A 22,846-nucleotide genomic window follows, 5' to 3' on the forward strand; every position below is an offset into this window, starting at 1 on the left:
ATCGGGAGCAATGTAGAGATGTTTCAGGTCAAAATACAGGGAAAAGCATCTCCAAGTTTAAACAAGCACTGTGAATATGCAGAGCCTGTGACAGTGGCTGCAGTTTGTGTTAATATTCACATTCTTTTGCCTCAAAAGTTCATTTTGAAGAAAAAACCCACAAAATTTGGCCTTTACCATGTGTAAGATGAATGAAAATGAGGTATACACAATAAATTTGCACATGTAAGAGTGTTCCCTACCCATTACTGAGGGGCCAGTCGAGCACGGCACACCACATTAAAGGCCAAAAAAAGGATGTTTCAAAGAAAATGGAAAAGAATTAGCTCAGTTCCAAACCCACTAAGTCAGAGCAGCAGTTGGAAACAATGAATGAACTTTCAGAGTTTTTATTTTGAGGTAAAGACCCTGGGTTCATTGAGTTACCCTGCATTTTTAGCTACAGAAAGGAAAATTACACATTCCTACTTTATCCCTAAATCATTTTAAACAAAACTGTTTTCTTACTGACCTGGTGTTACAGGGCTCTGACCCAACCCAGGACAAGGTAAAGACTCTAAAAAGAAGTTTGTATTCATTGTGAAGTTATTAAAAAAGCCAGCATATATTTTAATACACAAGATGTGTTGACATACCCAAGCCCAGACCTTTGTTCCTATTCTTTATTGTATGTTTGCACAAAGCAAGCTGAAATTAATTTGTTTTCCTCCCTTTGCTTTGGATTTCTTGGCACAACCTTATGGCTGAGGTCCTTACAGCAGCTTTTTTTGTCTTTAGATGGAAGACAACAATATCTGCTGTAAGCCTTGAAATTCCACTCATTAATAAACAACACGCACATCAGCAAATTCTTCTTTGTTTCTATCTCTGGTGTGTTTATGTCTGCTGAAACACAATCTCACACCAGCGTGTGGATGTTTTCAAGCCAGGACATGTCAGTGGGATTAAGAAACAGCATTTTGCAGGCTGCAGATGTTCTGCTCTCTTGTGTGGGGAGCACAGCATCGTGTACTTTCCAGTTCAGATCAGGGATGACACAAGGTCTGGCTGTTTGTCCTCACTATCTTCGAGATAATTAAAGAAACATCTTGTCTTTCAGGGCTGGTTTTGGGGTCAGGCTGACACATTTAGCTTGGGGGAGCAGGAAATGTCAGTGATAAGCCATTCCTGTATGGGAAGGAGCTGTTCCACTGAAACAAACTGAGTCATTCAGAGGCCGAGCAGAAACACAAGGTTATATTTAAATCAAAGGGACAAATACCCCAAAACACCACAAAGTGCAGCTTGCAAAGTTCTGTGTTTCACCCTGCAGCTGTCAGAGCCCTGTGCTGGTTTCCTCTCCAGTGGAAGGAGATGTTCCAGAGCTGTGGTAACCACAAGACAGAGAGGAGCACGCGAGTTCCTGTCCTGAAGACACAGCACGGGCTGGATCCTGAGGTTCTGCCTCAATCCTTTATCATCACTCCCCGAGATCCCTTCAACAGGAGCTACTTCACTCCCTCAAACAATGATCTTTAAACCCTCTTAAAGGTTTAATATTTGTGACTCTACGTCAGCCTCAGTCACTCGAGGGCAGACTGGGATGGTTTAGCTGCCTGCAGGATCCTGCTGTGCCCACCCTGCAGCTCTCCAGGTGCTACAGACCCAGTTCTGGAGGCAGAGCCCCCAAACACTGCAGGGACAGGACAGTGCTCCCAAACCCACCCTGCTGTGGCACGTGGTGACACAGACTTGGTGACCTCAGCCCCGCTGCACCCTCTCATAACCTGCACACAGCACAGACAGGGGTTTTCTGTTGTGCAAGTGTCTGCTCTGTCTGGATTATTCCACTTCCTCCAGGTACTCCAAAGATGACTGCAATAAATCCCAGCTTCCCTCCTGTTCCCAGGGAGCTGCCTTACCCAAATCCTCCTCAGCTCCCCGCCACGCTCCTGCTGCCACGGTGACAGCACCTCAAGGATTTCCCCAGCCACCTTTATTTTTCACTCAGCACCTCCACTCCCTCTCACAGCAACCATCAATCCAGCCCAGGGAAGCAGCTCCATCTGTGCTGGCACTGCCACAACCAGCAAGTCCCAGTGAAGACAAAGCCTCCAGAGCTTCATTAGCCCCAAATTAAGATGCTTCCAGCTGTGGCTGAGATGGATCTCACCACACACACACTCCTGCCCGAGTGTTTGAGTGGAGCTGCTCAGCGTGGATGCTGCAGGAAGTCTGCAGCACGGATGACTCATTTGTTAACTCAATAGTGAACTATTGCCCCAGTTTTATTTCACAGTGACGAGTTTCCGGCAGTGGGTGACTTTCAGTAAACCCAAGATGTTTACTTAATGTGGCTCCAAGAGCCCCATGACACACTTGAAACTCGTTGGAAGTTTCCACTTGAGCCAAACATTAACCAGATTTTTAGTCTGAGTTTCCTCATGAGGGAAACGTGCAAGCTTGTGTTTTCTTTAAAACCTGCATGAAAGCACTGGGCATACAGTAATGTTTAGAATATCCTTTATTCTGCCTGGCAGAGGAGTTGTGTTCATCAAATAAAGCTCAGGATATTCACAGCAGTGAGGAACTAAGGAACTAAGGAACAGGAACTAAGCAGATATTTGAACCTTTGCAGGGTAAATAGGGAAGAGGCTCAAGAGCCCAAACAATGCGATGAAACTACACACTTTAATCGCTTAAATCTCCTTGTAAGTATATTGATACAAGCTTTAGATATGAATTAAGTTGGTGTCCACCAGTACCTGGGTTACATCAGCTGCAGAACACGAGTTCCCTCCTCTGCACTGCTGGAGCTCGTGAGTGTGAGATCACATCCCCAGTGCATTGTGCACTGGTGCGTGTGGGTGTGACAGCACCCGGCAAACAGCGCCAGGAGTGAAACCAGCCCGGACACCGACAGATCACTTATCCAAACACTGAGCCTGGGGGGTTAAAGGCCTTGTGCTGAAGCGGCTTTGTCACAGCTGACAGAAAACAAACACATCCAGCACCGCTCCCGAGTCACTCCCTGCTTTCTGCCTCAGCAGCTCCCGGTTCGAACCACACCGGCTGTGACTCACAGAACCCTGCAGGAACTTTCAGCCTGCTTAAATCAATATGCCTGGTTCACGTCCTGCCAGCAGGGAAAACATTTGTACCTGAACCCTCCTCCTTCCACGAGAGCAGCAGAGGTGTTTCTGCAGCAGGCCAGGGCACAGGAGAACCCCGTGGACAAGCCCTGTTTGCTCTCAGGAGCTGTGCTGGACAAGGCAGTAAATATGAAGTTTTTTTTCCTGAGTCACACCTTATCAAGGTGAGCAGTGCCCCCACCCTCAGCCCCATCTGCACCTCCCAGCTTTCAAATTCAGCCCCAGCCAACACAACAGTCAGAGAAAGAGGAGGAAGAGGAGCAAATCCCAGAGCTCTGCACAGAGCACAGAGCACACCCTCCCTGCAGGGGCCGCACAGCCCCAGGGTTCTTCACTCTGCCACACAGACACCACTGCCCAGAGCACCAGGCTCACAATCCCTTTCCCCAGCGTCTCCACAGCATTTCTTCGGGTGTTCACAAAGCAGGGTTATTCCAGGCTGGATTAACTGCAGTTGATGCCAGGGGAAAAAAGCCAAGCTGACCAAAAAGCCTTTACCTTACAGGAATCAGCTGTAATGGTTTTCCTTTAGTCTGGCAGGAGAATTTTTGCTATAAATCAGAGTCAAATTAGAAGCTTCTAACGGTGCTGCAATAATAAGATTTCTTTCCTGTAACACGCATTCCTGTGACACAACAGTTCCCTCTGCAGACAGAGGAAACTCGGGTCCATGTTTCACAGGATGCTGCTTGGATAAAAAACAGGGAATATTTGGGGCTGGGTGCTGCTGCTGGAGCTCAGGACCAGTACAAAGAAACTTTCTGTTTCTCACCTGCTCTTTACAGTCTCCTACAAATTTCTCCGTTCCTGGGAATGGGAATAGAAGAATTTTTTTTTTTGAGACAGAGCTGACAACCCATCATCTCCTGTGCTTACACCACAGCCCGGGATGCCTCTCATCGTTATTGTGGTTTCCAGACCCCCTCCCAGACCTGCCCAGCCCCGAGAGCGTCGGGCAGGTCTCTCGGAGCCAGGGATTCCCCTTTTCCCGGCCAGGGCCAGGAGGAAGCGCAGAATTCCCAGTTCTGCCTCTCTCAGGCTGTCCCCGGCCGCTGTCCGGGTTTCCCTGGAGAGGGCAGCCGAGCACCGCTGAGCGCCGGCCGCGAAACCCCCGAGCCGCAAACGGTGGCAAAGGGGAAGGGGACAAAGCAGGATTAGGAGAGGACGGGGTGGAACCGCTCGTGATTCCACCGAATGAGGGAACTGGGATCCCAGCAGGAGGGAAATTGAGTTCCCAGCTGGAGAACTGAGTTGCTGGGATGGGGCTGTGGGGTCGCTCTGGCGGCGGCAGAGAGGGGTAAGATCCAAGGGCTGAGGATCACATCTTTCCTTGGCTTCCAAGGCTCCCCACTGCACCCTGTATGCTCCACATCCAACCACAATGTGGCCAGTTCCTCTGGGATTCGGGGCCAGCTTGTCTCCCCGCACTGACACAATGATCTTGTCCCTGGTGTCACCTGCCAGCTGTCCCTGCTCTCCAGTGGCACCAGCACAACCCAGCCCAGGCTGCCGCTGCCCAGCCGAGGGGAGAAGCGGCTGCTGCAGGAAGGATGGATGAGAACAGGTCCAGCAGCGACCACAGCAGCCCCGGGTCCTCCCTGACCACAGGAGTTGTGCAACTGAAGACTTTGAGCCATTTTCCTTCCACTTGCAGAGAGAAAATCACCTCGTTCCTCTGGCATGAGCTGACTGTGTGCACAGAGGAATCCAGGGGCACGGGTGAGGTTTGTGCTGCTCGAGGAGCTGCAGGCACAGACAGCAGATTTCTGAGCTTGCCCTTAGACCTGCACACAACCAGGTACATCCAGATTTTTCCACATCTGCCTCCTAGCTTTTTTTCCTCCCCATACTTTTCCATGTTCCCAGAGAAATCAGGAGGAGGACCTGAATGTCTCTCGCCTCAAACACTGCAGTTACATGGAGAAATGAGAGGGACTGGGAGGATTATTTCAGCGAGCTGGAGGGTTTGGGTGGTTGTAGATGTGGCACAAGCAGGCAGCAGAACACAACACCCAGAGGAGAAGTGGGGAAGGAAAGCAAACCCGACACACATTCTCCGAAAGAATGTGACAGAGAGCAAGGAAGCAGAGGAAGGATTCACACTGATGGATTTCCAACCCAGGGGAATAAACCAGAATGGTTCAACAAACCCAGACGAAACCAGAAGTGCCGTGAGAGGAGAGGGAAGCAGGCGCTGTCTGCAGCTGCACCAACTGCCCTGGGAGGCGCAGGGTTGGGAAGCCCCAGAGCATCCGTGGGGAGGTGAGTGGTTTGTGTTTGCTGACCCACAACATCCTGCAGCCCTGGCTCCTTTTTTCACACTGGAACACATCCCTGAGAGCCCTCGGTGCTGCCGGGCAGGCTGGGGAGACTCTGCTGCACGGGGAGATTCCCGGGATTAACAATCAGCTGTTGGGGATAAACTGCAAGGCAACGTGTGACAGGGGGTGGGAAATTGGTTTTTAGGATGGATTGTTTCTTAAGGAGAAGGTGAAAGGTAAGTGCTTCCTTGCAGGCTGCGGGTTAACTCTTTACAGCTGATTTTGGGAATTGTTAATGTTGGATCAGTTCATCAGGAACCGGAGTGGCAGGACAAGGAGGAAATTCTTCCCTGTGAGGGTGGGGAGGGCCTGGCACAGGCTGCCCAGAGCAGCTGTGGCTGCCCCATCCCTGGAAGTGTCCAAGGCCAGGTTGGATGGGGTTTGTCCCACCTGGGGCAGTGGAAGGATGGCACTGGATGGGTTTTAAGGTCCGTTCCAACCCAAAGCATTCCTTGATTCTCTGTGTCAGAGGTGTTTCCAAATGTCTCACGGGGATGTGATGCTGAGGTCAATGTTTGTGATGGTTTTGGTGCAGTGAGAGCAGCTCTGTTTTGCCCTGCTTTGTACCCAAACTGGCACTTGCAGCTGCTCTGCACCCACCCCGTCCTGGCTTTCACTGTCCCCTCAGGCAGTCACACATGGGCAGAGCTGGACTCATAAGAAACAACCAAATAATCCTCAGTGTGACATTTGAGGCACACAGGTCTTACATCAGGGAGGGAATTCCACTCGGTGTTATTTAATGTGGCCAGCAGGACAAAGCAGGGTGAACAGCTAATTCCAAAATAATGGAAAAACTTCTGCAACTAAACTGAGAAATCACTTATAAACTAAAATGTTTGTAAAGCAAAAGATACTTTGCTTCTTCAGCAAGTGAAATTTGCAAGCATTAGTGACAAATTTTTGCATAAATCACTGCACTTGTTCCTAGTAGGTGATCATTTAAGACATCTTATATTGTAAAGCTCAAAACTCTCAGATATTCTGAACATGAAATATTCAAGAGCAGAACTTTCAGAGTGCTGCAGGCACAATGCACTGGCTGATTGCAGCAGCAAAACTCAATTTTACATTATCTAAGCAAGTGGTACGTAACTTTTTAATCAGCAGGATGCTGTGATGGCTCTGTGGATGCAGAACCCTTCCCAAGTGCAGCAGGAACGGCGAGCCCGACAGCTGGAATCAATCGCAGCGGGGCACTGAGAAGGAAAAGAGCTTTTTCATTTGTAAATTTAATTTCCCCCGAAGCCAGTTGGAGTTATTAGGCTGGAGTGAGTGGGCTCACAGCAGATCTAGTGGGAGGGGAGGTTTCTCTGCTGCTCTGGGCACTTTGCAGTCATTGAGGCTGTATCAGGAATATGTAGCATTCCCAAGTATCTTATCTGGATTCTGTTCCTAATAACTCACCCCTCGTTCATTCACTCTGTTGTTTCCTGGAGCTCTGCTCTCGTTGCTGGGGGGGTTCCTCACTCCAAGGACATGTTATTTTGGCAAAATATTTCCTACTCTGTGCCTTCCTGCTGGCAGGAGATGCTGTGCTGTGATCAGAGAGTTAATCCTGTGCAGAAGCCCAGGGAACCTCGGCTCTCTGCACTCCCAGGGAACCAGTCCCTGGATCTAAAGGAGGGCCAGGGGCACTTGGCTCTTTCTTGTTGGGCTGAGCTGGCAGCCCATGGGGCTGGGACTCCCTGGGCTTGCCAGGCTGGCTGTGGGGAGATGCACAGCCATGCCTGGGGCTGGAATTCCCAGAGAGGTGGAGATGCTGCTCTTGGAAAGGGGGGGTTCCACCCTGGAAGTGGGACTGGCCCCATGGAGGATGCTGCAGCTCAGCTCTCCCCCAGGAACCAGATATGGGCTGGCACTTTTCCCAGGAGCTGAGCCAGGCAGGGGGCAGAGGGCAGAGGGCATGGACAAACAAATCCAGGGGCCCATCTGACAAAAGGAAAATGTCCCCTGAGCAGGAAAAAGCAGCTTTGTGGCCAAAAGAGCAAAAAAAGTGAGGGACAGGCAGTGCAAGGAGAGGAGCTCTTGGTGCTGCCCGTGTTTCCATCCTTGTGCAGAAGAGACCTTTTGCTGGAGCTTCCCCTCATGGGCACAGGAGCTGCAGGGAGGGTCTGGGGGAGCAAAGAGATCTGTCCTTGTCATTCAGCCTGAGGCAGAACAGATGTGGGAAAGGAACATTGGGGCTGGCTGAGCTGTGAGCCCAGCACAGGATTTTGAACCTGAGGCTTACCTCAGTTTTTTCAACTTCGTGGAGAGAGCTGGGCCAGGGCAGGTAGGAGTTATTTTAACATTATGAGCTGATTCTCTCCCCAAGCAGCAGAACGTCAGGGATGACATTTTGCTGCCTTCACTCCCTTGCCTGATGTTCAGTGGTTTCCAGGCTCCCAAGGATGTTAGTGGGATATTGCACAACTGCAGGTTTGAGGATTTACGATGGTGCTGGGAATGCTGGCTGCAGGTAATGGATGCCAAGGTGACTCTGGAGGCTGCTTAATGAAGAGATGTCTTGGTTTGGATGCTGGCTTTGGCTGGGGAGGTTTGCACACTCGAGGCAGTCTCTGCTCCAGTGCTCCCTGGTGAGCCCTGCTGTATGAAAAGTCCATCTGTCTGCTAAATCCATCTCTCTCCAGAGGGAGGGCTGTTGTCAGGTTTAATAACAGCAGTTGGTAATTCCTGCTGCCTGTGTAGAATTCCTCTGAAGGGCTGCAGGAAGAGAGAGCTCTGAGATCTGAGGGCAACATCCTGGTGCTGTGCTGTTACCCCATGCAGGAGCCTGATGTAAGAGGAGGGCAGCTTGCTGCAACACTCAGCCACACGTCAGCCCCAAATCCAGCCTGGAATGCCAAGGAATCCCAGTCAGGATCGCCCTGCTCTGCCTGTAGCATGCACTGAACCCCTGCAGCCGCCCATGTCCCAGCCCTGGCAGGCAGCAGGAGTCACACGTGGGGCTGGGGCTCTTCTCTGTCACCTCCGGGCAGCCTCTCGAGCCACTGTGGGTATTTTGCAATTCCTGAAACACAGCACGAGTCTGAGTGTCAAGGAATCAGAGGGGAAGGAAGTCCCCAGGCCGGGTATAAAACTCGTGTCACTGCTGAGATGTCACAGATGGGTTTGTTGGGCGGTGCTGGCTGCTGTCACCTCCACCAGCAGCTGAATTTCACACAGCAGGCAGGGGAATCACAGCTGGAGGGGTGCAGGTGGCTGGAACCCACAGCCCAGCAGCCCTGCCCCTGCTCTGTGGCTGTCACACATCCTGGCTCGTGTGTTTGGGACATTTCCTCTTTCACAAGAGAGCGAGGGCAGGGAGTGACAGTGACTTGTTTATTCTGGGGGAAAGAGAACGCTGGCAGCTCAGTGCTCTCCTCCAGCAGAGGGAACTCCTGGTCCCATTGCCTGGGTGAGGGATCCTGGAAGCTTTTGGGAAGGGGGGTCCTGTTCCATGGGCATTTTGCTGTAGTTCAGGCAGGTTTGGGGTATCCACAGCTGCCTCTTCACCTGCTCTCTTGCCCACTCCAGGATGACCTTGTTCCCTGAAATCCAAGGCAGCACAGCTTGGTTTAAACACCAGTGCAACCCACAGAAAGAATGGGAGAAAATAACAGCTGAAGGACAAGTTATGAAGATGAAGGGGGTTAAATGCATTGAGCTGCAGAACTGTAGAGAAAAACCCAGCCCTTGCTGCAGAGTGCACTAACTCAACTCTGTCCTGTGTAAAATCAGGCATTTCCCTCCATCACACCTCTGCTGATGCTGAAAGTACTGATAAAATTAACCTAATCCTGGGAATAGACAAGGGTTCTTAGGCTCAGGTGGTCTCAGTTCTGCATGTCCCCATTTGTATATCCAACCTGTACTCTAATATCGATCTCTAATTAATCTCTAATAATATCTATTAATCACTCTGACCATGGTGCATGAAAGATGGAGGGGGAAACACAACTGCAATGAGCTTTGTAAAGCTTCAATATAAAACCAATCTTGTTCTGAATGTTCAAACAGCTTTGGTGAGGAGTAAATCCTCCAGAGTGCCCTTTGTGTTCCCAGATGAGCAGCACTGAGTCCCTGGCAGGGCAATATCTCCCATCCTTCTCCATGCAAGCCATCTCCCGGGGCAGCTCCCGTGGGACAGGCTGTTCTGCAGGGCCTGTCCCCACAGCACGGTGTCCCTGTGAGCAGCCCCTTCCCGTGCTGAGCAGTGAGTCCTGGAGGAGCGGTAAGAGCTGGCTCAGGATTTGTTCTCAGCGTTTCTGCTTCCCTCTTGTGGTGAGGAACCAGCCCGGGAGACTGAGGCAGCACAGCCAGGGTGCCCCTGGGCTGTGGGAAACGGGTCCCGGCCAAACAACCGGCGGGACAAAGCCTGGAGCTCTGCTGGGAAGGTGTGGAAATTGGCTCCAGCATTCGGGCTGTGGACCTGAAAGCAGCTCTCCATCAGCTGATTTAATTTTGCTTGCTTCCCCCTAAAGGGAGGGAAGTATTTGGGTTGAATCTATTTCTTGTTAAGTCCTCTTCACCTCCACCTTTTTCAGAGCATCTGAAGGAGTGCAGAAGGAAGCAGAGGGCTCTGTGTGAGCTGCCAGCTCCAGGTAACCCCCATGGATACCTGCAGGATACCTGCAAACACCTCCAAGTGCAGCGGGAACACCATGGAGTGCTTCATGGTGCTCAGCACGCAGGCACAGAAGATAAGCATTGGCCTCCTGTGTGGCCTCTTTGGGACAATGTGCGTTTTTGAGAACTCTTTGGTGCTCTACCTGATTTTCTCTTCCCCCGGGATCAGGAAAAAACCTTCCTACCTCTTCATCGGCAGCCTGGCCCTGGCTGACATCCTGGCCAGCATCATCTTCGTCTGCAGCTTCGTGAACTTCCACGTGTTCAACGAGGCTGGCTTCTCCAAGGAGGTGTTCCTGCTGCAGCTGGGAGGGGTGAACACGTCCTTCTCCGCCTCCCTCAGCAGCCTGCTGCTCACAGCCCTGGACCGCTACATCTCCATCAGCCGGCCCTCGGAGTACAAGCTCCTCATGACCAGGAAAAGGGCCTGGACAGCCCTGGGGGTGCTCTGGGTGACCTGTGCCACCATTGCTTTCCTGCCCCTGCTGGGCTGGAACTGCTGCGTGCTGGATTCCTCGTGCTCTGAGCTGTTCCCCTTTGTGGATGACAATTACCTGTCGGGCTGGCTGTGCTTCATCGGGGTCCTGCTGGGCTGCATCGTCTACGCCTACGCCCACGTGCTCTGGAGGGCTCGCCAGCACGTGGCCTACATGGAGAAGCACCAGGCACAGCTGGGGAAGCAAAACACCCGCATGAGGATGGACGTGATGCTGGCCAAGACCCTGGTGATGGTGCTGGCCGTGCTGGTGCTCTGCTGGTCCCCCGTGCTGGTGCTCATGACCTACAGCATCTTCACCAGGCTGAGCCACCACCTGCGCCAGGTGTTCGCCTTCTGCAGCACGCTCTGCCTGCTCAACTCCATGGTGAACCCCATCATCTACGCCCTGAGGAGCAAGGAGCTGCTCTGCTCCCTCAGGAGGGCGTTCTCCCGCTGCAGGAGGCAGCTGAAGGCCGCAGAGGAGAGCCCGGAGGCAGAGAGCACCCACAAGTCCTCGGTGATAGAGACCGTCTGCGAGGACACGCACGCCATGTAGGGAGGGAAATCCACGTGCTCGGGCTGGAGGGAACACTGGGTCACTTTTTCTTTTCTCTTCTGATGGGAGTTGGATCAGCTGTGATGTGGAGACAGCTCCTGCTGATGCCACCTTTTCACTCTGGGACATAAAGTGCACAGACTTTTCTCTCAGGCACAGCCTGGGATTTTTCTCTCAGGCCCCTGTGCAGGGCCAGGAGTTGGACTGGATGATCCTTGGGGTGTCCCTTCCAGATATTCCATGATTCTGTGAAAATCTCCCACCGGGGGAGGTTCAGGTTGGACATCAGCAGGAATTTCTTTGTGGAAAAGGTGGTCAGGTTTTGGAAGGGGCTGCCCAGGGAGGTTTGGAATCTCCATCCCTGCAGGTGTCACCTGGATGTGGCACTCAGTGCTCTGGGCTGGTGACAAAGTGGGGACTGGGCACAGCTTGGACTCGGTCTGGGAGGGCTTTTCCAGACTCAGGGGAACGTTCTCACTGTGGCTTAAGGACTTTGCTAGAGCTGGGGCAGACAGGACCTTGCAGGCAGCACATTTCTTCAGCAGATTTCAGGAGAACTGACCTAACCACGCAGGTGTTTGTTGGATGTTATGTGATTAAATATATAAGCCACTTTCCAGGTTTTTCTTCCTTTTTTTTCCTGGTGTACAAAGTCCTCCAGGTGACAAGTTGAAGCCCAAATTGGAGCAAATATTTTGAGCATGAGGAACTCGATTTGGGTTGTGTTTTTTTGCAAATGACGCAAAAGCAGCACTTGTAGCTGGATGGACAATGAAGTGGGACAGGGCCCTTCAGCAGTGACCTGGAGCAACTGGGCTCCCGCCAGCTCCCCAAATGCCTCCAGCAGGGATGAGCCTGGCCAGGACACGGCCACGAGGCCCTTGCCCTGTGCCCTGTGCCCCAGAGGATGCACCCAGCCCCCGGGAGGGTCTGGGAGCCCTGGGCCAGGCCTGTCCTGGCTGCACACGAGGGAGAAGGGGAACTGAGCGGAGATTTATCAAACTCTGCACGGCATTGAAGGGGCAGCTCCAATCTCTGAGATCATGGACAGGATCCAAGGGAGCTGTGCCAGGGGAGGTTTAGGTTGGAGTTAGGGAAAGGTTCTTTCCCCAGAAGGTGCTGGCATTGCCCAGGCTCCCCAGGGAACGGGCACAGCCCCAAGGCTGCCAGAGCTCCAGGAGAGCTTGGACAATGTTCCCAGGGATGCCCAGGGTGGGATTAGCCCCGGTGATCTCCATCCCTTCCCGGGATATTCCCCGGTGATCTCCATCCCTTCCCGGGATATTCCCCGCTGATCTCCGTCCCTTCCCGGGACATTCCCCGCTGATCTCCGTCCCTTCCCGGGACATTCCCCGCTGATCTCCGTCCCTTCCCGGGACGTTTCCCGTTGATCTCCCTCCCTTCCCGGGACATTCCCCGCTGATCTCCGTCCCTTCCCGGGACGTTTCCCGTTGATCTCCCTCCCTTCCCGGGACATTCCCCGCTGATCTCCGTCCCTTCCCGGGACATTCCCCGCTGATCTCCGTCCCTTCCCGGGACGTTTCCCGTTGATCTCCCTCCCTTCCCGGGACATTCCCCGCTGATCTCCGTCCCTTCCCGGGACGTTTCCCGTTGATCTCCCTCCCTTCCCGGGACGTTTCCCGTTGATCTCCCTCCCTTCCCGGGACATTCCCCGCTGATCTCCGTCCCTTCCCGGGACGTTTCCCGTTGATCTCCCTCCCTTCCCGGGACACTGCCGCGTTCCCGCCGTTCCGCTGCGGTCGGGCCGCAGCCTCGAACCCGCGGCCCTCGGGGCGCCGCGGCGGCGGTGACGTCACGGCGCGCTGAGGGCGCCATGGCGGCGCGGGCGCTGCTGTGTGTGGCGGCCGCGCTGGGCCCGGGCCTGGCCGAGCCCCGCTACCGCCCGGACTGGGCCAGCCTGGACGCCAGGCCGCTGCCGGCCTGGTTCGACCGGGCCAAGGTGGGGGTGTTCGTGCACTGGGGGGTGTTCTCCGTGCCCGCCTGGGGCTCCGAGTGGTTCTGGTGGCACTGGCAGGGCCAGCACGATGCCGCCTACGAGCGCTTCGTGCGCCAGCGCTTCCCGCCCGGCACCACCTACGCGGAGTTCGCGCCCCGTTTCACCGCACACGACTTCCAGCCCCGCCAGTGGGCACAGCTCTTCCAGAGGGCCGGGGCCAGGTCAGCGCCGGGGGTGGCCGGAGTTGGGGTCCCTGAAGGGATGGAGGGATCCTGAGGGGATGAGTGCCGTGCCCTGGGTGTTCCTGAAGGGATTGGGGGTCCCTGAGGGGATAGAGAGTCCCTGAGGGTATGAGGGCACCCTGAGGGGATGAGTGCCGTGCCCTGAGGTCCTGAGGGGATGGAGAGTCCCTGAGGGGTCCCTGAGGGGATGAGTGCTGTGCCCTGGGTGTTCCTGAGGGAATGAGGGGTCCCTGAGGGGATAGAAAAGCTTGGGAAGCATATGAGGTTATTCCCAAGAGGATGCAGGAGTCTCTGAGGGGATGGAAGGGGCAAGACCAGGGATCCCTGAGGGATCCGGAGTCCCTGAACAGTGCTGGAGATCCCTGAGGGGTCATGCCCAGGGTGCTGAGGAGATGATAGGTCTTGCTCCTTCCTAAGTATTGACTGCTCATTCTTTCCCAGCTTTAAAATCCACTAAAAGCCTCTCTTATTCTTGTATTTTCTTCTAAACCCAAAGGACAGTGAAGGAGGGCTCCTCACAGCGTGGTTATCCAGTGCCTGGCTGTTTTAGTGACTGGGTTTGCAGTGAGGCTGGGAAATACCTCAGTTGTTCCTTTGCACCCCAACCAAGTCCTTTTCTCCTCTCAGATACGTGGTCCTGACCACCAAGCACCACGAGGGCTTCACCAACTGGGGCTCGCCAGTGTCCTGGAACTGGAATTCTGTGGATACAGGGCCCCACCGAGACCTGGTGGGAGAGCTGGGAGAAGCCCTCAGGGAGAGGTAGGGCCCTGCCAGAGCTCTTCTTCCACAGCACTGAATCCTCCTGGCTGTGCCTGACAAACAGCAGAAAGCCCCGAGTTCAGTGTGAAAAACGGAGTGCTTGCAAATAATGAAAAATAATAATGCCAGTAATTTAATTTCAACTGCTTCTTAATCCCCACTGAAGCCTGACTCTTCCCTCTGTGTTTTGTCCTTCAGCAACCTCCGTTATGGGCTGTATCACTCCCTGATGGAGTGGTTTAACCCTCTCTACCTCGCCGACAAACAAAGTGAGTTCAAGACCCAGAGCTTCGTTTTAAAGAAGATGATGCCAGAACTTTATGACCTTGTCTTAAAGTAAGAGCCACAACCAGTTCAGAATCACCAGCATTTCCTGGTTTCTGCTCTGTAGAGAAAGGTGCAGAGTGGGTGCAGAGAAGAGAGATGTTAATTTTTGCCAAGGCAAATTCTCTTTGCTAAGCAGTAATGATTTGTGGTAATTAGAAAAGGGATTCACTTTTGCCCTGTGGAAGGTGTAATCTGTAGAATAAGGCAGGGACAAATTTTTCTTGCAGAAGCAATTCCCTTTAATCCTGCCTTTGTGCAGGGTGGCTGGAAGTGGAACAAATTGTTCAGTATTTAATAGAATAGAAGAGCAATTTCACTGTGAATTTGCATCCTTGCCTTGCTTCCCCTTGCTGACAAAAATACAAGGCTTGGGCTTGTGGGTTGTTGTCCCAGCTCAAGAATGGGCCTCATAATCGCCTTTGAGGTGCCAGGTTCTGGGTTTTTGGAAGAACTGCACCCTCTCTTGAGCTGTGGATCAACACCTTGCTCTTTGCTGCTGCAAGAACCTCCCTTAGAGGTTTGTGTGAAGCAGAAAATGAAGCAAAAACCCCCTGGTGACACCAGGCAGTGGGAAGGTGAAATGAAACAACCCCACACCCAGGAAACGCAGTGTGGCAGGAGCAGATAAGCCATTTTAAAACATCTATCTCCCTTAGATACAAACCAGATCTGATTTGGTCAGATGGAGACTGGGAAGCTCCAGATTCCTACTGGAATTCCACCTCTTTCCTTGCCTGGCTCTATAACGACAGCCCCGTGAAGGTACCGGTGCCCGCTGCCCCTCGCGGCCTGGGGTGGGTGTGGAAGGGCAGGAGGCTGGGGGGGTGTGGGATCAAACCAGAAACCCCCTCGACATCAGCCAGGTGTGTTTTACTGTCTGACAAAAAGAAAAGCCTTGGCTGTGCTGCTGTGACAGCTCCAGTGGCCTTTGTAGGATGCTCATGGGAGGCTGAGGCTCCTACCTGAGTGAGCAGAGGGAGCCTCCTCAGAAGGGTTCTCGTCACACAGGGGATTCTGAGGTGCTTTTTCAGGGAGGGTGGCTGCCAGCTGGACAGCCCAAGAGCAGAGGGTGCTGTGCCCTGAGCTGTTTCCCTCTCTCAGGACACCGTGGTTGTGAACGACCGCTGGGGCCAGGGCTGCTCCTGCCGCCACGGGGGCTTCTACAACTGCGCTGACAGGTACAGGCCAGGCTCCCTGCCACAGCACAAGTGGGAGATGTGCTCCTCCCTGGACAGGCTCTCCTGGGGCTACCGCAGCAACATGAGCCTGGCCGAGGTGATGGATGAGAAGAGCATGATTGAGGTGAGAATCCTGGCAGCAAAATAGCCTGGGGGAGGATTGCTGGGAGTCAGAGGCTTCTGGAGCAGCTGATAAGGGTAAAACTCCTCTGTTTCTGTGTTGTCTGAGGTGGAGATAATGCTGTTTGTTGTCTTGCTTTATCGGCCACAGGAGCTGGTGCAGACTGTGAGTTTGGGTGGCAACTACCTCCTCAATGTGGGACCTACAAAAGAAGGGGTGATTGTCCCCATCTTCCAAGAAAGGCTCCTGGCCCTTGGCAGGTGGCTGGACACCAATGGGGAGGCGATTTATGAATCCCAGCCATGGAGGGTGCAGGTGGAGAACACCACAGACACGGTCTGGTAAGAACCCTGCTGCTCACACCAGCTGAGCTGGGGTTTATTTCTTATCTTGTCCTAAATTGGGTACATTCTATAGTCTTGCCATTAGGATTTCATCCCTCTTGCTTCAGTAGGAAAAAAACGACCCTTCCCCTAAAAAATGTCCACGCTGTGGCTGGCAGGACTGTCTAAGTGGTGGCCTTGGCCAGAAATGCCTACAAAATGGGGTTGTTTTCATTTCCTCCAGTGTGTTCAGCCCAGAAATTAGAGCAGGGATCAGGATGAGGCCAGGACAGGTTGGCAGCAGCGTTTGCACAAATGGACTTTGGGTTTCACGAGCCAGCGCTGAGGGGCTGCTGTGGCTCCAGAGTGACAGATTTTGGGGTCGGGGGAAGGAGGTGACCCTGTGTGGTGACAAAAGGCAGGGCAGTGTTCTCCTGCTGTCTGGGAAGGTCGGGGTTGTGTTTGAACTCCTTCCCCCTCAGGTACACGTCCAAGGGACCGGTGGTGTTTGCCATCTTCCTGCGCTGGCCTCGGGACAGTGTCCTGTGTCTGTCCTCGCCCGTGCCATCCCCAGGCACGCAGGTAAGGGGCTGGAAACAGCACAGCACGCACCGAGAGCCCTGTGGGGACACCTCCTGTGGGCTGGGGAGGGCCAGCCTGGGTTTATTGAGGAGCAGTGGGGAGGGTGTGAGCTGTGGGCTCCTTGCAGCATCCCAGGCTGTTCCCCGGGCTTTGGCTCACACAAACAGGGACAGGAGGTGCCAGCACAGGCTGATGGCTCAGGGAGGATCCCTCCCTGCAGTGTTTTGATGCTGCTGTTGCAGGGCAGGGAAGCAAACCCCAGAGAGCAGGAGGGGCTGTCCTGCAGCCCAGACTGAGCTCACGTGCAGGCCCCGCTCGTGGCAAACGGCCCCGTGACGCAAATGTCCGAGTGTCCTTTGCTCTGGACAAACAGGGCAAAGCATCAGCAACAAACAAACCCCAAACAACGAGCTGGAGCCTGCCTGGGCTGCAGAACACCCCCTGTGTCACCCCCGTGCCACGTGAGCCATGGCTGGGGACGGCATGGCCTGTGTGAGGGGCCTGCTGAGCTCCAGCTGAGTGTCCCCTTCCTTCCTCTGCAGGTGACACTGCTGGGCTTTGGTGGCACTCTGGAATGGCAGGAGCACCCCGGGAAGGGGATGCTCATAACCCTGCCCTACGTGCTGCCCTCTCCTCTCCCTCAGTCTGGCTGGGCGGTGAAGCTCGAGGGTGTGAAGTGATGTGGAGGGGACACAGCATCTCCCACTGCCTTTATTTTTGATTGAATCCAAGAGGATTTTTATGTTTCACGTTGAATACATTATTTTTCATTGAGAGAATGAATCTCTCCTCCAGTCTCTGTTGCCTTGTGTTACTTTGGTGTTGGTTGGAACAGCTGAGCTGCTTCCATGATGAATAAATCTAATGAAAGCTTGCTGGAAGGGAACTGGAAGCAATCATCTGTAAAAATATGATACAAATCCTTCAACAAACCTTTATTGATATTCTGCTGGAGACAGCTACAAGAAAAGGTTTTGAATTTAAGAATTTAAAGAATTTAAGAGACTTTATGAATTGCACTTGTGACTTCTGCTTGCAGTCCTGAACTTGTGAACTGCAAGTTCCAGTGAGAGCAGGTTTCCTGCTGAACCAGGGTTGAACGAGTGTGTGTGAGTGATGAAACTGTTCCCGAGAGCACAGGGTGCTGTGAAGGCACCACGGCATCGCAGACAGGCTTTGTTTTGTTCCTGTCCGAGCAAAACCTGCCGGGACATCGGAGCTGAGGCCGAGCAGAGCCGCGGGGCTGGGCCGGGTGCGGAGCTGTTACTGCAGTGACAAACATCCACCGGCCCCGGCCGCGCTGCTGACGCCGCTACAAACAAATAACGGGGACAAACAGGGACAGCAGAGCCATGGCCTCTTCGCCTCCCAACCCCGTCACACCGGTGACCGCTGGCCCCGCTCCAAAGCAAACAGCGCCGTGTTTGCCCAGCGCGCCGGCCCGCGCCAAAGCCCCGCTATAAGTGCGCGGCGGGCGCGCTGCCGGGCACAGCCGCAGGGAAAGATGCCGCGGTGCGACACGGGCTCCGCGCCGCGGGACGGCGCCTGGGGACAGGTACGGGAGGGACGGCGACGAGGCACGGAGGGACCGAGGGACAGAACGGACCGAGGGACAGAACGGACCGAGGGACAGAACGGACCGAGGGACAGGAGGGACCGAGGGACAGAACGGACCGAGGGACAGGAGGGACCGCGGGGCCACGTGGGGGGCGTGGCGCTGTTGCGGTCACGTGATTGGGAGCCACGCCCCTGGCAGGGTCACGTGTGGGGGTGTGTGCGGTCACGTGAGCGCGGACATGGCGGCGGCGCGGCGGCTGCTCCCGCGCTGGGCGGGATCGCTGCGGCCCGTGAGGGAGCGGGGGAGAGGGAGCGGGGGAAAGGGAGCGGAACCAGGGGCAGAGGGACCGAGCGCTACTGGGACAGAGGGCAGAGGGGCTGGGGGCACCGGGACCGGGAGGAGAAGGGACCAGAGGGGCACCGGGACGGAGCCAAGCGGGGCTGGGGAGGAGCGCGGCCGGTGTGGGGGGATCGGCACCGGCACCGGGCCAGGCTGGGCAGAGCGGGCCGGGGCTCCGGGGCTCCGGGGCTCGGCTCATTCTCCCTCCCCGCCAGGTGAGCTCCGCTGCGGCCAGCGGGGCGTACCCGAAGCGAGTGAAGGTGGTGGAGGTGGGACCCCGCGACGGGCTCCAGAACGAGAAGGTACCGGCGGCTCCGGGCTCCCTGCTCCCCCCAAACGCCCCCTGTGTGCCCACCAGTGCGGAGGGGTTTCTTTAAATGCTGCTTTTTTGATGTTGAAAATTCGCCTTTTTTTTTTTTATTGTGGAAATAATGATAACTTTAGGTCATTTTTCTTTTCTTCTTCTTCTTAGAATGTTGTGCCCACCCCAGTGAAGATCAGTTTAATCAACATGCTGTCAGAGACGGGGCTGCAGGTCATAGAGGCCACCAGCTTCGTGTCCCCCAAGTGGGTCCCTCAGGTCGGTGTCCAGACGGGGTTTGCAGTGTTCCAAAAGTTCAGCAATCCAGTGATTCTGCTTGCTCCCAAATCCCTGGGACTGGGCAGCAACCAGCAGAGCAGTCCAATATCCCAGAGCTTCCCTTTGGACCCTGGGAGAGGGCAAAGGACAGGCAGGTGACACTCAGAGAGCTGTGTGTGCCCGTTGGCCTGGCTGGGTGACCCCTGGCCCCTCACAGGGCGCAGCTCTGTTTGCTTTAGAGGCTCTGATCCCTCAGGATTTCTGTTCCCGTCACAGAAGGAGTTTTGGTGATGATTTTCCCACTGGCAGTCACGCTCACAGTGGTTTCCTGGTTTGCTTTGCAGATGGCTGATCACACCGAGGTCATGCAGGGCATCAATAAATTACCTGGGATCAGTTACCCTGTGCTGACCCCAAACCTGAAGGGATTCCAGGCAGCGGTAAGGGCTGGGAAAACCCCAACATCCACACTGGGGTGTCCCCAATGCCACCTGAGCTTTGCTCCTGCACCTCTGGCTTCACAAACTCGGATGTGTCCTGCTGCTCTTGCTGCAGGATGAACTGAGGGAGGGGTTGGGTGGTTTGGGGGAAAAATGCTTTGATCAAATGAGAGAAGTGCAGTCAGAGGTTGTAGATCACAGAGTCATTGAAGAAGAGCCCCAAGATTAAATAAGCAAGGCAGGTTTTTTTAGGAACAGAAGAGCCTCTGTAAAGGGAAGCTCTTTATGGGGCTGGTTTGAGACATTTCCACCAAGAGGTGCCATTGAAACCCTTGAATTAACACTTGGCCATGAAATCATGGAGCTGTGGCTCTGTTTGTCATTTCCCTCACGAGAAAATTCACCTGGCTTTGACTCAACAGCAGTGCTGGGTTGAGGGTTGGACCTGCCAATCTCGGGGCTCTTTTCCACCTCAGGGCTGTGATTCCAGCCCAGGATCTTTTATTTCAGGTGGCAGCAGGGGCCAAAGAGGTGTCGATCTTTGGGGCAGCATCCGAGCAGTTCACCAAGAAAAACATCAACTGCTCCATCGAGGAGAGCCTGGAGAGGTTTGAGGAGGTGATGAGGGCAGCAAGGGAAGCCAGCATTCCTGTCAGGGGGTAAGGAGCTCAGCTGGAATTCACCCACGTGTTATCACTCACTCTGGAATAATCCAGAATCAGTTTGGATCAGATTTTCTTGGCAAACATCCCACATGGGAATGCACAGATCTCACCCCCACCAGCCCTGGGGGGCTCATCTTGGCTCATCTTCTTCACACCCATGGAAGAAGAAATTGTAACCTTTGGCCACTGAACTTCTGGAAGATAAAATTGATTCTCCCATCTTATAGACCCAGAAAATGCACAAATCCTGACTGATTTGTCCAGTAGCACCCCACTGCCCTTTTCCAGCTAAAAGTGTGGGGTTTTTTTAACCACAGATACGTTTCCTGTGTCCTTGGCTGTCCCTATGAAGGGAAGATTTCTGCAGCTAAAGTTGCAGAGGTGAGTCAGTCATAAACACAACCAGAAATCCTGAGAGGGTTTTGATTTCTTTTAGGGCACTGGGGGATGAGTCAGACCATTTAACCTAAGGGAATATCAGAGACTGAATCCAGCTGAAACGGGGAACTGAGGGAGGCTTGGGCACCTGGAGGTTTTTAATCCCAGAGGAAAATATCCAGGGAATCTCTGCAGAGCAGGAATCAGCTGTGGGGAGGGAGGGAGGAGTATCCAGGGAATCATTGTACAACAGGAATCAGCTCTGGGGAGGGAAGGAGGAGTGTCCAAGGGATTCCTGCAGAGCAGGAATCAGCTCTGGGGAGGGAAGGAGGAGTGTCCAAGGGATTCCTGCAGAGCAGGAATCAGCTGTGGGGAGGGAGGGAGGAGTGTCCAGGGATTCCTGCATAGAAGGAGGGATGCCCTGGGATGCCAGGGATTCCTGGGGAGGGAGGGATGCCCTCTGATGCCCGTGCTGGCTGTGGCACAGGTCTCCAAGAAGATGTACTCCATGGGGTGCTACGAGATCTCGCTGGGGGACACCATCGGCGTGGGCACCCCCGGCAGCATGAGGGAGATGCTGGCAGCGGTGCTGAAGGAGGTGCCCGTGGGGGCTCTGGCCGTGCACTGCCACGACACCTACGGACAGGCCCTGGCCAACATCCTGGTGGCCCTCCAGGTGGGATTCCTGCTCTGGGTCACTGCCTCAGGGCCTTTAAAGCGCTTCTTGTTCCTCCCCCTGCCCATCTCCCGCTATCCCAGGCTGCTCCAAGCCCCACAGCCTGGCCTGGGACGCTGGCAGGGATGGGGCAGCCAAGCAAATGAAGCAGCTTTCCCTGGGAATTTGGGATTCTGTGCTTCCAGAGCAGGCCCTGAGCGGGTTTGTTTGCAGATGGGGGTGAGCGTGGTGGACGCGTCGGTGGCCGGCCTCGGGGGGTGTCCCTACGCCCGGGGAGCCTCTGGGAACGTGGCCACGGAGGATTTGGTGTACATGCTCAACGGGCTGGGCATCCACACGGTGAGTGAGCCTGCCCTGGGCCTGCTTACAGGGCAGGGTTTGGCCCGGGGAGCCTGAGCGTGCTGGGGGCAGCTGGGGGGGTCCCTGGGCCTGGGGGTTTCCCCTTGGCAGAGGGCAGGGTGAGAGGGGATATTAGGGAAAATATTCCCTGTGAGGGTGGGCAGGCCCTGGCACACGGTGCCCAGAGCAGCTCTGGCAGTCCCTGGCTGTGCCCCAGGCCAGGCTGGACGGGGTTTGGAGCACCCTGGGGTCCCTCAAGGCGTGTGCTGTGCCTTTGCCGTGCAGGGAGTGGATCTGCAGAAGCTGATGGACACAGGCACCTTCATCTGCAACGCCCTGAACAGGAAAACCAATTCCAAGGTGTCTCAGGCCTGCTGCAGACTGTGACACTGAGGGGAATTTCTCCTTGGATCAAGAAGAAGCCGAGGGTCCAGCGCTGCCTGGGATTCCTCTCTGATCTCCTGAGCTCCTCCCCGGCTCAGCGTTTGAGAGGAAGCTCAGAATCCACCGGAATGATGAAGAAATGAGAGAATATTCTGTTATATTGTGTTATATTGGACCTTGAGGGTGTCACCGTGGTGCCTTAGAGAAGGGAGGGGCTGAGGAAAGCCCTGCCCAGCACCAGCAGCTCCTGCCTGCAGAGCAGGGACAGCCCGCGGGTTTTGCTGAGTGCTCCAGGTCGGGCTTTGCCCTTGTCCCTGCTCTGCCCTTGTGCAAAGGCTGAGCCCAAATCCTCCCCTCTGCTCAGCCTCCAGGGGCCGCTTCTGCACTCTGTATCTGTTGTAAGATACCTCGAAATAGCAGGAGGAATAATCACATTATTTAATAGTCTAAACTATGAAAAATTTGATTCAGCTGAAGCAGCTAAGGAGCTTTTGATGCTGGTTTGGTTCCAAGTGCCTCTTGTACGTGGAAACTGCATCATCATGGGCTGAGGGGGTGTGAAACACCCCTGCTCCTCCGGTCCTTGGGAACCGCCCCCAGCCCTGCTATTTAAAATAATTTAATAAACAGTTTATTTGTGAGACTGGAGACGAGCACAGGAACTTTGTCCTTTCACAGGCAGGACTGGTTTGAGGCTGTGTGCACTGCTTCTCCACATGACTTCAATAAACTGTAACAGTTATACACCTTCGTGAATAAACGCCGCAGAATTGGGCGATAATTCGGGGTTTGGGGCAGTAATTCGGGATTTTGGGGCGATAATTCGGGGTTTTGGGGCAGCGCCCTCCTCCCGCCAGGGGGCGCTGCGGCAGCGGCGGCCGCCGTCCCCCCGCGCTGT

At 54.4% G+C, this 22,846-nt stretch overlaps 2 protein-coding genes across 3 annotated transcripts; both read left to right on the forward strand.

The window, feature by feature from the left end:
- The first annotated feature begins 9,994 nt into the window (after window positions 1–9,994).
- Window positions 9,995–17,372, forward strand: FUCA1 (alpha-L-fucosidase 1). Its single transcript, XM_063419235.1, has 9 exons — window positions 9,995–11,093; window positions 12,850–13,275; window positions 13,924–14,058; window positions 14,257–14,394; window positions 15,042–15,147; window positions 15,487–15,687; window positions 15,835–16,025; window positions 16,490–16,589; window positions 17,132–17,372. The coding sequence occupies exons 1-9, from the start codon at window positions 10,048–10,050 to the stop codon at window positions 17,267–17,269; spliced, it is 2,481 nt and encodes an 826-aa protein (XP_063275305.1). The 5' UTR covers window positions 9,995–10,047; the 3' UTR covers window positions 17,270–17,372.
- A 622-nt stretch (window positions 17,373–17,994) lies between these two features.
- On the forward strand, window positions 17,995–22,591 carry HMGCL (3-hydroxy-3-methylglutaryl-CoA lyase). 2 transcript variants are annotated; one of them, XM_063419036.1, is made up of 9 exons: window positions 17,995–18,144; window positions 18,702–18,788; window positions 18,959–19,066; window positions 19,411–19,506; window positions 20,017–20,165; window positions 20,489–20,552; window positions 21,037–21,225; window positions 21,439–21,564; window positions 21,850–22,591. In XM_063419036.1, exons 1-9 carry the CDS (start codon window positions 18,094–18,096, stop codon window positions 21,949–21,951), a joined length of 972 nt encoding a protein of 323 aa, XP_063275106.1. In that variant the 5' UTR covers window positions 17,995–18,093; the 3' UTR covers window positions 21,952–22,591. The 2 variants fall into 2 exon arrangements, with proteins under 2 accessions (XP_063275106.1, XP_063275105.1); XM_063419035.1 differs by lacking the exon at window positions 17,995–18,144 and adding an exon at window positions 18,322–18,436.
- The last annotated feature ends 255 nt before the right edge of the window (window positions 22,592–22,846 follow it).

The sequence above is a fragment of the Prinia subflava genome, chromosome 24 (assembly GCF_021018805.1).
Source record: "Prinia subflava isolate CZ2003 ecotype Zambia chromosome 24, Cam_Psub_1.2, whole genome shotgun sequence".
Classification (NCBI taxonomy): Eukaryota; Metazoa; Chordata; class Aves; order Passeriformes; family Cisticolidae; genus Prinia; species Prinia subflava.